This window comes from Anolis carolinensis, chromosome 1 (genome assembly GCF_035594765.1).
Source record: "Anolis carolinensis isolate JA03-04 chromosome 1, rAnoCar3.1.pri, whole genome shotgun sequence".
Classification (NCBI taxonomy): domain Eukaryota; kingdom Metazoa; phylum Chordata; class Lepidosauria; order Squamata; family Dactyloidae; genus Anolis; species Anolis carolinensis.
The window spans coordinates 260,300,247-260,314,137 of record NC_085841.1 but is presented as its reverse complement, the minus strand read 5'-3'; the positions used below and the strand labels follow the sequence as shown (position 1 = coordinate 260,314,137).

Below are 13,891 nucleotides of genomic sequence, written 5' to 3'. Positions count from 1 at the left end.
ATTATATAAATGTACATGTTAGCAAATTGACTTAAATGTGCATAATTAATTTGGAATGAGGAAAAACACTGAATTTCCTACTACAGATTTTCCCCCTCCCCCCAATAAACAGTTGGAGATATATTCTGTTGTACAAATGTTTGATAAGACCAGTAAGGAATTAGTGGAATTCACTGGAGAAATCCATTACTGATACACTAGGAATCAGAGTTGCACAAAGGACAAATTATTAACTAGCGACAAATTAAGAATTGGTTTTCTGTCTTCTTTGCTTTTATTCCCAGCTCCGCAGACAATTTAGCCAAGGGGGCTCCTAGGGGGATAGCTTCTGGCTAGCCCCTTCCTCCTCCCAAACAGGTTTTTATTGTAAGAGAAAAGATAGCAAATGAGAAGAGAAAACACAGGGGGGTTACAAAAGAAAGGGAATGACATCTAGGTTGCTTTTAAAATTATGTTTTGAGGAAGGAAAGTTCCCTGATAAAAAAAAACATCTTAGAAGCACCAATCCTTCTGCAGTTGATGAATATAAAAAGTACTGTAATGCCACCTGCACAATACAGTTTTAAAGTAGAAACTCTGAGTGCTTGCTTCAGATGCATCAGCCTGAGCGTACGGCCAAAAATGAGGGGGCGTAAACATGGCTGCACTGCTATAGTGAGACAATAGCAGCTGCATCGTTGTCTGAATGCAGGTCTCTCTAAGAGGCAGGCTGGAAAAGTTAAATGGCTTTCCTTCTGTGCAAACATGTATTTTCCCTCTGAGTCCTGCTCTTCCCTAGTCTCTAAGGACATATAATCAACGTACTGTTAAATGTTAAGAGTTATTGCTGCTGCTGCTGCACAGGACTCAATTAGCATTTGTAGATATACTGGGGGTGGGGGAGTGTAACATGCCATGTCTCTGCTAATTGTTCTGTGTTTTTTTCTGTTCCAACCTAGCCAATATTTCCTTCTCCAGGCTAATACCTCACATAATCACCGCTATTATCATGAGGGAAGCATCACTGGCAGGTGGTGACATATTAGTTTTCCCTTCCAGTATGTCTGCCAACCCACTTGCCATTCTCAGTCTGTTTGAGGAAGCAGTAATCAAGCCCTGGGTATAATCTATGTGTTTTCAGGCATAAAGCCACTGACGTCTTACAAACCATCATTTCTTTGACTGTTTTACTAACCATCATTACACAGGTGCTAAGAGGAAAGATCTGTAGCTTCAAAAGGAAGAAGCTATTGCAAATTCTCTTTTTACCAAAGAGAAACCAACACCAATGAATCATAGCTGAAAAAGCAAACCAATAAAGGGGGGGGGGGGCATATTCTGAAGATTCACTTAGATTCACATTAATACATTATCATACGCAATATTAATGAGCATTTCCGCAATATTCCCAATTCCCTAAACATACTGGGATGAATAAGCATCACATCTCCATTTTTGTAGCATGCATAGTAATACGGGTAGAATATCCCTTGTCCAAAACTGCAAAATATTCCAAAACTGTCCACATGAGTGGCTTTGATAATGATATTTTTGCTTTATAATGGTTCAATGTGCAAAAACTTTCTTCCATGCACAAAAGTACTAAAATATTTTATATAAAATTATCTTCAGGCTATGTGTACATGGTGAATATCCATCATAAATGCAGCGTTTTAATTTTGGTATACTTTTTATCATGTTTTTATCATGTTTTAATTGTTTTGTTTTTATAGTATATTTGTTGCTGGCCCTCGTGGCAGAATGTAAGCCGCTCTGAGTCCCCTCGGGGAGAAGGGTGGGGCATAAATGCATGTAATAATAAATAAATATCATGTGTAGACTTGGGTCCCATTTCTAAGACATCTCATTATGTGTATGTATTTCAAAACCTTAAAAAAATCCAAAATATGGAATGTTTCTGGTGCAAGCATTTCGGAAAAGGGATACTCAACCTATAATAGAAATAGGAGCAATGGAATATAAATATTTTTTTACAACAAGCACAGACATTGGTGAAGGTGGAGAGGAAGCAAGAAACCAGGAACAAGTGAGATTTACCATCTGCTCATCCTCCTGGCTTTCGCTGGAGTCCTCTGCCTTCCTCTGTGGAGAGGATGCATGGGCCGCAGCCGCTCGCCTGCCAGGGTCTGTCACCTCACCCAGCCGCTCACCATCTGCAAAAAGAAAAGGCAGATGCAGTTGTTAGGACATGAGAAAACCTCACAAAAGCTGTGGACCTGACATAACCCCATAGCAATCAAATCCAGGAGCCCTATTTCAGATACAGAGAGCAGCTCAAATCTCTCTAGCCTTTGGGAGGAGGCTGGTAATGATTGATAGGTGAAATCATAGCTCATTTTATCTCTCTCCTTTTTCAAAATGAGTTCTAAAAGAAGGTGCCACAAAATCAAACAAACAAACAAACAAACAAAAACGAAATAATCATTGGAAATAGTTCAGTGCCCAGGTCTACCATAGTCTTTCACTATCTTAATAATCTTTTTTGGATGGTCAGTTTGCAGTGGCTCTCAACCTATGGGTCCCCAGGTGTTTGGGCCTACAACTCCCAAAAGTCCCAGCCAGTTTACCAGCTGTAAGGATTTCTGGGAGTTGAAGGCCAAAACATCTGGGGACCCACAGGTTGAGAACCACTGTATAGAGCAGGCATGGGCAAACTTGGGCCCTCCAGGTGTTTTGGACTTCAACTCCCAGAAATCCTAACAGCCGGTAGGAGTTGGTCCAAAATACCTGGAGGGCCCAAGTTTGCCCATGCCTGGTATGCAGCAATAAATATCCAGAGAGAAGTATAGTGGCCTGAGAGCTTCACTATTACTCTGGAGACAGGGTTTGAATTCCTGTTTGGTTACAGAACTCTCTCTGGGTGTCCTTTGGTAAGTCATACTGTCTCAGCCTCAAGAGAGACAGAGACAAACCCATTCTGAACAAATCTTGTCAATAGGAAAACTTTAGGATTGCTGTAAGTTGGAAATGACTTCAAGACACATAACAACAGCAGCAACAACAACTCATTTAGAGTTCAAATATCTGTCCTGAAAAGTATATGTGCTGTGAATACATTTTATGAGCTCCCTGTACATTACAGCAATTATATTTTTGTCACTGGGAAACTCTGTCGACATTTTATTGTTTTTATGTATTCTTCTTACTGCATGTTGATATTGTTAGCTGTGTATGTAACATTGCACAAATGTCATTTGAATGCAGCCTGTCTGAAGTGACAGGTGGCAGCACCTACCCCACACTCTTCATGCTTTCAGCATTTTGTGACCTTTTTAAAAACAAGGACAAAAAGGTAAAAGGTTAATTTCCTCCCTCTCACCCCAAAGATTTCTTAAAGGCCGAGCGCTCCCTGGGGTCTGCCACTGAAGAAACATTTCACTTTTTAAAAGCAAGAGTGTAAACAAGGCTATTCTCTTTCTCCTCAGCAATGCATCACCACCACATTAATTAACTTTTAATTTTATTTTTGAACAAATTATTTGAAGGTTGTGCCCTGCTTTCCCCAGTCCCTGGATGCGTGTACGTCTCTCTTCACTGGGAAGGAAAAAGTGTATGTGTTGAAGAAGAGGGGGAGAGAAGGGATCATCACATTCTTCCTGCAGGAAAGCTTCAATCCCTCACCTTTACACTGATGAGACAAAGACTGACAATTAGTCTACTGGTACTTCACAGGCACAAGGATGTCTATAGTACTAAATCAACCAAAGGCCCTGAAAGGTGCTAACTTTCTAAAATTATGAGTTAGATAAATATGAAAGCTAAGGAATAAGACTCTTCATATCCTGGGGGGTGGGGGGATGGCTTCACTTGAACTCTCCCTAGTTAGGAGATTGTATCAACCCAATTAAGACTCCTGGCTTTATTCTCTCATAAGCTTCCTTGCATCTCTGGTGCTGGCACATGAAGCCCTGAATCCTAACAGATAAACTATCCTGGTTGGAGGGATTACAGACACTGCAATTATTAATGAAAAATCCTGATACCATCAGCTTCATGTAAACATCTGCTGCTTAGGCCAGTCTCCCATACTAGAAAATGCTGGCAAAGCACCATGTGTGCAAGAGAGCTTATTCCTTCGCTATGTAAACTGCCTCTTTGCTCCCCCCTCTACTTCACCACCTAGTCTACCTTGGCATTTCATGATAGCACCTGTATAAATCAGGAGACTCCATCCTTTGTTTCACAAAAAAAGCAGTGCCCATTATAGAATCATAAAATTATAGAGTTGGAAGAGACCACAAGGCCATCTAGTCCAACCCCTGTTCTGCAGGCACACATCCATTCTGTTTAAAAATCTCCAGAGTAGGAGACTCTACCAGACTCCAAGGCCACATATTCCACTGACAAACAGCTCTTACAATCAGGAAGTTCTTTCTAATGTTTAGGTGGAATAGCTTTTCCTACATTTTGGATCCATTATCTGATGTCATCGTTTCTAGAGCAGCAGAAAACAAGCTTGTCTCACCTTCAATATGGCATCCTTTGAAATATTTAAACATGGCTAATGTCCTCTCTCAACCTTTTCTTCTCCAAGCTAAAAATATCAACTCCCTAAACCGCTCCTCATAGATCTGTCTTCCAGCCCTTTGACCATTTTGGTCGCCCTCCTCTGGACATATTCCGGTTTGTCTATATCCTTCTTGAATTGTGGTTCCCAGAATTGGACATTGTTATTCCCGATGAGATCTGACCAACGCAGAATAGAGTGATCATGTTACTTCAATCTACTACTGATGCAGCCTAAAATCGCATTGACCTTTTTTCTTTTCTTTTTTTTCTTTTTTTCTTTTGGCTGCTGCATCCCATTGCTGATTCTTGTTCAGCTTGCAATCTACTAAGACTCCTAGGTTTAGTGGGGAATTATCAGCAAGGGAAAACTAGCTGATCCCTAATCCATCTAAAACACAGATGTGTGCTTCTCTCCATAAGAACCGACAAGCTTCTCGAGCTCTGAGGATTACCTGGAAAGGAATCCCACTGGAGCACTGCAGCACACCAAAATACTTGGAGGTTACCCTGGACCATGCCCTGACCTACAAGAAGCACGGCTTGAATATCAAGCAAAAAGTGGGTGCTAGAAACAATATCATATAAAAGCTGACTGGCACAACCTGAGGATCACAACCAGACACAATGAAGGCATCAGCCCTTGCGCTTTGCTATTCTGCTGCTGAGTATGCATGTCCAGTGTGGAACACTCACCATGTTAAAACAGTGGATGTGGTTCTTAATGACACATGCTGCATCATCACAGGATGTCTATGGCCCACACCACTGTTTAACTGGCATTGCACCACCTGGAAGTAGCAGCCAGCAATGAAAGAACCAAGTCAGTGACATCTCTAGCCCATCCCCTGTTCGGATATCAGTCAGCACTCCAACGCCTTAAATCAAGAAAGAGTTTTCTAAGATCTACAGAGATCATTGCAAGAACGCCTCAGCAAGCGAGAATCCAAAAGTGGCAGGTTAAAACCTGGAACCTCAATCCATGGCTGATATCAAATGAGAGCCTCCTGGGCACACAGAAGACTGGGCAACTTTGAAGGTGCTGAACAGACTGCGCTCTAGCACCATAAAATGCAGAGCCAACCTTAAGAAATGGGGGCACAAAGTGGAGTCCACGACATGCGAGAGTGGAGAAGATCAAAGCACAGACCACCTACTATAATGAAGCCCCATGCACAATGGAGGACCTTCTTATAGCAACACCAGAGGCACTCCAAGTGGCCAACTACTGGTCAAAAGATATTTCGTATAATGCCAAGTTTTTAACTTTGTGTTTTTAAATACATTGCATCTGTACCCCCAGTTCGCTTCTGATACGAAAAATGAATAAATCAACAAGTGTACACCTCTGTCCAAACTACAAATCCCAGGACTCCATAGGATGCAGTTATGAAAGTAAATGGGGAATTATGGTACTACAACTGTATTGTGACTAGTCCCAAGATCTGGTGCATAGCTAGGAAAAGTTAGGGATCTGAAGACCTGGCTTTTTAAACAAGCTTTTGAGAACACCTAGGTCCCAGTTAAACAACATTTTGAGAATGCCTAGACCCCAGCTGACCAACGTAATTTTTATGGAGCCTTATACTTCCACCCATGCCCATGTCCCATGGTAATAGTTTTGCACTTATGCATTTATCCCTTGTCCTAGTGTTACAGCCTGGCTATGTTTACCACAGCTAATTGTTAGTGGATTGATGACTGCTGTTTAAAACTGAGTTTTAGTCGTGGTTTTATATGCTATTTGTTTCGTTCAATTTGTGTTTTATTTTAGATTGACTTTTTGTTTTATGTTTTTGTGCCCAGGGTAAACTGCCCCAAGTCCCTTCGGGGAGATGGTGGCAGTATACAAGAAATAATAATAATAATAATAATAATAATAATAATAATAATAATAATAATAATAATAAGACACAGCAATATTATCATCATCATCATCATCATCATCATCATTTAAAAGTTACCTTCATGAGCCGCAACTCTCAGAATTCCCTGGATAGAAGGGAGTCCCATGACTATCTTTCCAGCGGAAGGGCATGCTGCCAACCTCTGTGCCCTCTTTTGCTAGAAGCCATCCTAGCAAAGGATTATGGGATGGGAAGAAAGAATGTCACTACCACAGATGGAGAGCGAGCCAGCAGCAAGGGGATGCTCTAGCACTGAGCCCCTCCGCGGTCAACCTGTGGAGCTTGCCCCTGCTTTGGGTAATAGACAGGCACTGCATTTGTCAAAGCTTCCCTCATTACACTTGCGCTAAGCAGCTTGCCTTGGCTCATCAGTGTCATGTTTAATTATATTTAATGCAACTGTTACATAACTGCAAGGATAAACTCCAGCCTAGGAGGGATTGTTAAGCATTTCTTTCTAACATTTGGCTTCAGGCACAGTGGCTAGTGATGCAAGGGGAGAGGATTTTCAAGAGGATTTTCTCAGAGGATAAGAATCTTCTTCCATAATGATTCTCCAAGATTTTTTAGAATTCACTGATATTTATCACCTCTCTAAGTAATTTACTGTATTAAATTTTAGATCATGTCCAAATATTACACAGGTTTCGTGAGCATTCCAGATGGTTCAAGAACTTTATACAATGTTCAGGAATGCCATGGAAGACAAAGTAAGGGAGATGCAAATGTCCTTGTTCCCAACATGCAACAGTCCCTGTTCCCTTTTCACTCAATGGACCACTTCCTCCCTGTATATCTCCATGAAGTCCAGGCAGGGCTGATTTGGGAAACTGCCAGTGCAGAAGAGTCTGTTATTCCTCCTCTCATGTTAATTTAATAACTGAAAATGTTGATTTTTAAAAGTGACACTGAACACTAGTAATAAATAGTAAATATTTAAATTATATTAACAAGCATTAGAAAGGAAGGTCTCCAAAGTTCTGGTTGGAGAACACAGTTGATACTCTATATCCATGGATTCCGCACCCATGGATTCCAATAGCCAAAAGCAACCCTTGGTTTTGCCATTTCATATCAGAGACACCAATTTACTACATCATTGTATATAATGGAAGATGAGCATTCCCATGTTTTGGTATCCATAGGGGGTCCTGGCACCAAAGCCCAGCAGACACCAAGGAAACACTGTATTCTCCCAATGGTTAATCTCAAGACCAGTGGTTCTCAACCTGGGGTTACCAGATATTTTTGGCCTTCAATTACCAGAAATCTAACAGCTGGTAAACTGGCTGGGATTTCGGGGAGTTGTAGACCAAAAACATCTGGGGGCTCCAGGTTGAGAACCACTGCTCAAGACTTTTGCAACACTGTCAATAACAGGATTTCATGTCAGGGCAGCACAGCTTACCTCCCTACTTGTGGCAGAAGTGATGTCTCATCATATTAGTTCAATGCCAAGAGACATACATAGTCTCTTGAGGGAAATGGAAGAAGCTGTGACTTGCTCCTTGGCTCCATTCACTTGCCCACCAGCTGATCACTATACCGTTTCCCCCCGAAAATAAGACAGTGTCTTATATTAATTTTTGCTCCCAAAGATGTGCTGGGTTTTATTTTCAGGGGATGTCTTACTTTTCCATGAAGAAGATTTCACATTTATTGTTGAACAAAAATGAACATTTATTATATACTGTACAGTAGTTGTCATCACAAACCAACATAACCAGACAAACTGTAAATCCTATCAAGAATTTCTTGTTACTACCATTATTTCCATGTACAATTGGTATGTACATTTACTAATCCTGCATGCTCTGGTGTCCTGTTTGGCAGGCGCTGGGCATGCTTCCAAACAAAAACTTTGCTAGGTCTTACTTTTGGGGGAGGCCTTATATTTAGCAAATCAGCAAAACTTCTACTAGGTCTTATTTTTTGGGGATGTCTTATTTTCGGGGAAACAGGGTAGTGATGAGAGTGTCTGAGCTGGAAGGCCCAGGTTCACGCATCCATTCAGTCAAGAAATTCACTAGGAGACCTTGAACCAGTTACATTCTCTCTCAGCGTGACCTACTTCACAAGGATGATGGGGTTAAACATAAATCATACACATATTAAAACAAATAAATAAAAGTAAAGGTCACAAAACACTTCAGGACAAGTAGATTAGTAAATAACAGATAAAATGAAACAACCAGTATCCCGTCCATGATGGATGACTATTGCAGGATTTTTGTTATTATTTTCTGTCAAGCCAAGCTTCAGTTTATGACAATTTTACAAATGAAAGATCGCCATAGTTCAAGCTTAAACCTGAAACAAGATTTGTCTAGATTAACCAAAGACACAACCAAGAGTGCACCGACAGCCAGATGTCCAAGGCTGTAGTTATAAGCACACCAACTAGACATAATGGAACGTACCCCTTAGTAAGCATGCTCAGAATCAGGCTGCACAAGTAGTTGTCCCAAATATTTTCTGAAGCTGGTGCATAGTCATTCAACAACTGCAAGCTATGCAAGGACTGCGCCCAATCTCATGCTGACTTCCCTGCTTGTTATACAACAGAAGACTTGTGGACTATCATGATTGGCCAGTATGATTCTCTTACTCCTAATAAACAATTCTGGAAAGGATACTGTGCAAAATAACAGACAGTTTTACACCTTTTCCTGGGCCCTATTTTTTGCTTGCTGCTGATTCACACATTTAGCTGTGTGGAAAATTGCTGCCTGGACACACAGACTCCAACTCCAGAGGCAGAACTGCTCAGGAGATAAAGTTACTCAAACAACTCTTCAGCTCTGACATCCAATGAAATTTTCCTGGGGTAGACTTCTGTCTATGACAGCCAGTTTGGACTGAACACAAAAGCATGTAGTCCCTGCTCACCGTTATCTTCTGCTGAATTCAAAACAGCATAGACTTTTTAGGGGGGGGGGGGCAGTTTTGAACAGGCTTGAGCTAACTGCTAATGAGTTTTCAGCATAAGTAGGTAATGCCAGCCCCATGAAACTAAACTGGGATGGACACAATAAAAAGGTTTCTTAAGGTACCTCATTTTGGCTGGGCAACAGCCATCACAGATCTTAACTGCATATTGGCAGCAAGACTGTTCTCCCATGTAATAAGAATCTCTTAGCCAGGGAGCTCCCATCACTCAAACTCACATTTACCAGACTTGAAGGGAAGGAAGGACTCAATAAATTGCTTCTGGGAGGAAGACACTGCAACAGAGCCCTCACTCACACTAAGTGGATTGAAAAGACCTATCCACTCCATGTATTGATTCTGGACTATGATTTGGCACAAACAAGGCACTTCTGGCCTTGAAGAGACTGAACAGAATTGCAGCCTGACACTGCTGACCCATACAAGTTTTGGGTAGCAGCTCCCATATGAGTTAACTTTATTTCAGTCACACAGAATGGAAGAAAAGCAAGCTCTAAAATCTATAACATTTTAATGCAAACAAGATTCTTCCAGGTTTAGGAAAGAGGGTCTGTATTCTGTTTAGCATGCAGCCCCATTATATGTTATAATATGTACTACACCAAATATGTTTCCAGAAAGCCCTCAGAACAACAGCATTAGAAATATACCGTATATACTCGAAGTTAAGCTGAGTTTTTCAGCCCTTATTTATGAGCTGAAAAAGCCTCCCCCGGCTTACATTTGGGTCAAGGTCAAGCCGGCAGTGGAGCCCTGAGGCAGCTGCTTGCAATTTATGATATATTTATCTCTCATCTTCCCTTCCCTTATCAGTGTTTTCTTTTCCAAAGCCTCCCTTACTCTTTACCAGGGTAATATTTTGAAAAGAGAAAGAAGCCTTTGCAAGTCAGGAAGAAGAATATATACCCATTAATCTTATAAAAGCATTTTCCCCTGAAATATTTGTTAATCTCTGCTACAGATATATAGGCATTTCCCCCTGCAAGCCTTTGCAATCCCTATGTACCTTTATATTTATATCTATCTATCTACATTAATTTTATATGTGAATTTCCCCCTCATATGTTTGCAAGTCTTTGCAAATCCTATATACATGTAGATAGCTAGAGATTTCCATGTACCTGTATATCTGTATCTATGTGTATACGTTATTTTATATATGAATTTTCACACCACATGTTTGCAAGTCTTTGCAAATCCTATACAGATATAAATATATAGAGAGAGATGTTTAGATAGATATATATGAATATAGATATGTAGGGCTTGCAAATATTGCAGGGGAAATGCACACACACACACATATAGAGATTTCTAGATAGATATAAACATAAATATATAGGGCTTGCAAATATAGTTTGAGGGAAATGCACATACAAAGAGAGAGGATTTGCAAACGTTTCAGGGAGAAATGCATATGTGAAATTAGTATATATAATTATAGATCTATATCTAGCTCTGCATTGTTTATGTAGGCATTGAATGTTTGCCTGATACTTTGTTGGAAGCTGGCCTGAGTCCCCTTGGGGATATAGGGCAGGGTACAAATGAAGTTGTTGTTGTTGTTGTTGTTGTTGTTGTTGTTGTTGTTGTTGTTGTTGTTATTATTATTATTATTATTATTATTATTATTATTATTATTATTATGCTATTGTTAATACCATATTGTTTTTGTTAACCCTACTTTTCCTCTTACAGAGCAAGTTTACTGTTTTTCTTTGAAATATGTAAATATTGAAAAACCTTTAACCTACCGATGCCTCAATATAATTTCATTGGGATCTATTTTCATTTTGAAATTTACCAATAGCTGCAGATTTTCCACCCTCGGTTTATACTCGAGTCAATAAGTTTCCCCAATTTTTTGTGGTAAAATTAGGTGCCTCGGCTTATATTAGGGTTGGCTTATACTCGAATATATACGGTAATTAAAACAACATAAATCAATAATGATATAAATTACATAGGCAGACATCATATCAATAATACAGGGAGAGTATCTGGATTGCATATATTTTAAAAGCTACCTGCCAGGTTTCAAGACAGAAACCAACAACAGCTCATACATCTCAATTGAAAAAGTTGTGGTGTTGGGGCGTGGGGGGAAGAGAAGGTTATACAGACCTCCTAAAATTAAAGATACAGGCAGTCCCCAAATTATGAACAAGACAGGTTCTGTAGATTTGTTCACCATTTGAATTTGTATGTAGGTTGGAAAACAGGTACTTTTTAAAGTGTAATTCCAGCCAACTCTATCTATCTATAAGCTTTGGATAGCATAGGGAAGAGTTAACACCCCTGCGGTGTTTGTTTTGATGTCTGAAGATTTCACCTCACTTTCTGTTCCTGTGTTGAGTGGATTTTGAAAAATGTGGCTTGATGTGGAAATAAGGATTGGTGAGAAAGCTTCAGTGGAGACCCCTTTTCCCCATGATAACTCATTCAGGAGTGAATATTCACTTGGAGGGGTAGATTTCTCTCACTTCCTATTGTCTCACCTCCGTTATTAACTATATGACATTGTAAATCAGATGTTTGTTACTTGGGGACTGCCTGTACTTCCTTAGGAGGTGGACTTCTACAATGAAGGTGCCATTACTGAAAAGTTCCTACTCCATGTTGCCACTAGTTGTACCTTTAAAGATAAAATACAGAACAGCCTTGGTAATGACCCCTCAATCCAAATTTCTGGTTAACTTCCTCCCAGCAAAGGGTATAGGATGAAACACTAGAACATTGCACAGTTAAATCTCAGTACTTCAGCTATTAATTGTTCAGATGTACCTGATTAAGGAGGAATTGAATCACCATAATCTAATAATTCCAGCTACTAACTCTTCTGAGTAACTCAGACATCTATCACGGTACAATATTAAAAAGCAGTTGAAATGGCCAGACTATTACAAGGGTCACCTCTGCCGTTGTGCACTTAAGGAAAAAACAGCAACTGATACACGCCCACCCAAACACACACTGTACCAGAGAAAGTGAGCTACCAGGGGTTTAGATTGCCATTTACCCCGGATTAAGGTCAAACCAGATTAAGGATCTAAGAATTTTAGCCAATGTTGGTTGTACAATTTTTTAGGTTTATCAGCCACAACTCAAGATAACTAGTGGCTTTTAAAAAAAAATGCAGAGGCTGATACTGTTCTACTGCCTCCGATCTCACATTCTGACCCTGAGACAAACTAGCTGATCCATTATGCAGATCTCTAAAACTCCTAGTGAGGAATTATGAATGTTAGTGGACCAATTCAAGATGATTTGTAGCTTGTCTGAACTCCAGTTAAGTCAGTGGGTGAACTCCCATTGACTCCAGGCTATACATCAAAGTGTAAAGGAACAGTAATTGGAGAAGGAAAAATGGGAATGGGGGAAGCAAAAAAAAGATAAGTGCCTATTAGGAGGGATAATTTTAGGTATCTCATTACTGCTGTTCTTACACTGGGACTCTCAAACTGCTACAACTGGGATTTACCAGAAAAATTCTACGAGGCAAGGAAGGGTACATCAGAAATTTAAGGTTCACTGAACTTTCTGGGAAAGCTACAGAAAAATTGTAACTTGCCTTTCTCTGAACAATGTATAGTTTCTTGTTACTAAGGGAAGAGTAAGTGGAAGACACTGAGGATTAAGTATTAACAACTGAAAAATGTACACACGAGAAAAACAGTAATTATAATGGAAAGTGAACATACAAATGATTGAAGTGAGCTTACAATAAATTCTGGTGCACTGGCAACAATAACCAATTGTTATGATGTCCATATACAGTAGAGTCTCACTTATCCAACATAAATGGGCCGGCAGAACATTGGATAAGTGAATATGTTGGATAATAAGAAGAGATTAAGGAAAAGCCTATTAAACATCAAATTAGGTTATGATTTTACAAATTAAGCACCAAAACATCATGTTATACAACAAATTTGACGGAAAAAGTAGTTCAATATGCAGTAATGCTATGTAGTAATTATTGTATTTACAAATTTAGCACCAAAATATCACAATGTATTGAAAACTACATTTGTATTGACTACAAAAACATTGACTACTAAAAGGCAAACAGTGCTGGATCATCCAGAACGTTGGATAAACGAATGTTGGATAAGTGAGACTCTACTGTAGTACCTAAAGAATGTTGAATTGTGAGGTCCTATTTGTTGGAGTCCAATTATTTTTTGAGTCATGAAGAAATGGAAAACTATAATATTCTGTGTCAGGGTTTAACTTCATACTTTTGCTTATCAATTAATAGGAAAATCGTTGGATAAGGCATATACCTCACAATATTTGATATCATATGGCAGTAGAAGGTAAGTTTAATTAGCACATTTTGAGTAATTAACTTTTTTCTCCATGGTAAGGTTTCACAGTTAATCTTAGCTAGCCTCAAATCTATGTCTTAAGCCTTTTCTTATACATTTTAATTGCTAAAATGTTCAGTAACAATGGCATAATTAAGACTTTTGAGCCTAATTTATGGACCAGTGGTTAATATTAGCTGTGAGAAAATCTCAGCACAA

The 13,891-nt window shown here is 39.5% G+C and overlaps 1 protein-coding gene across 1 annotated transcript in view; it reads right to left on the bottom strand.

Moving 5' to 3' along the window:
• The window catches only part of b4galnt4 (beta-1,4-N-acetyl-galactosaminyltransferase 4), a 219,527-nt gene that overhangs the window by 105,772 nt on the left and 99,864 nt on the right, over positions 1 to 13,891 (bottom strand). Inside the window, exon 2 of the mRNA XM_003214856.3 lies at positions 2,038 to 2,153. Coding sequence (XP_003214904.2) covers positions 2,038 to 2,153 — 116 coding nt within the window. The remainder of the gene's footprint in view (positions 1 to 2,037; positions 2,154 to 13,891) is intronic.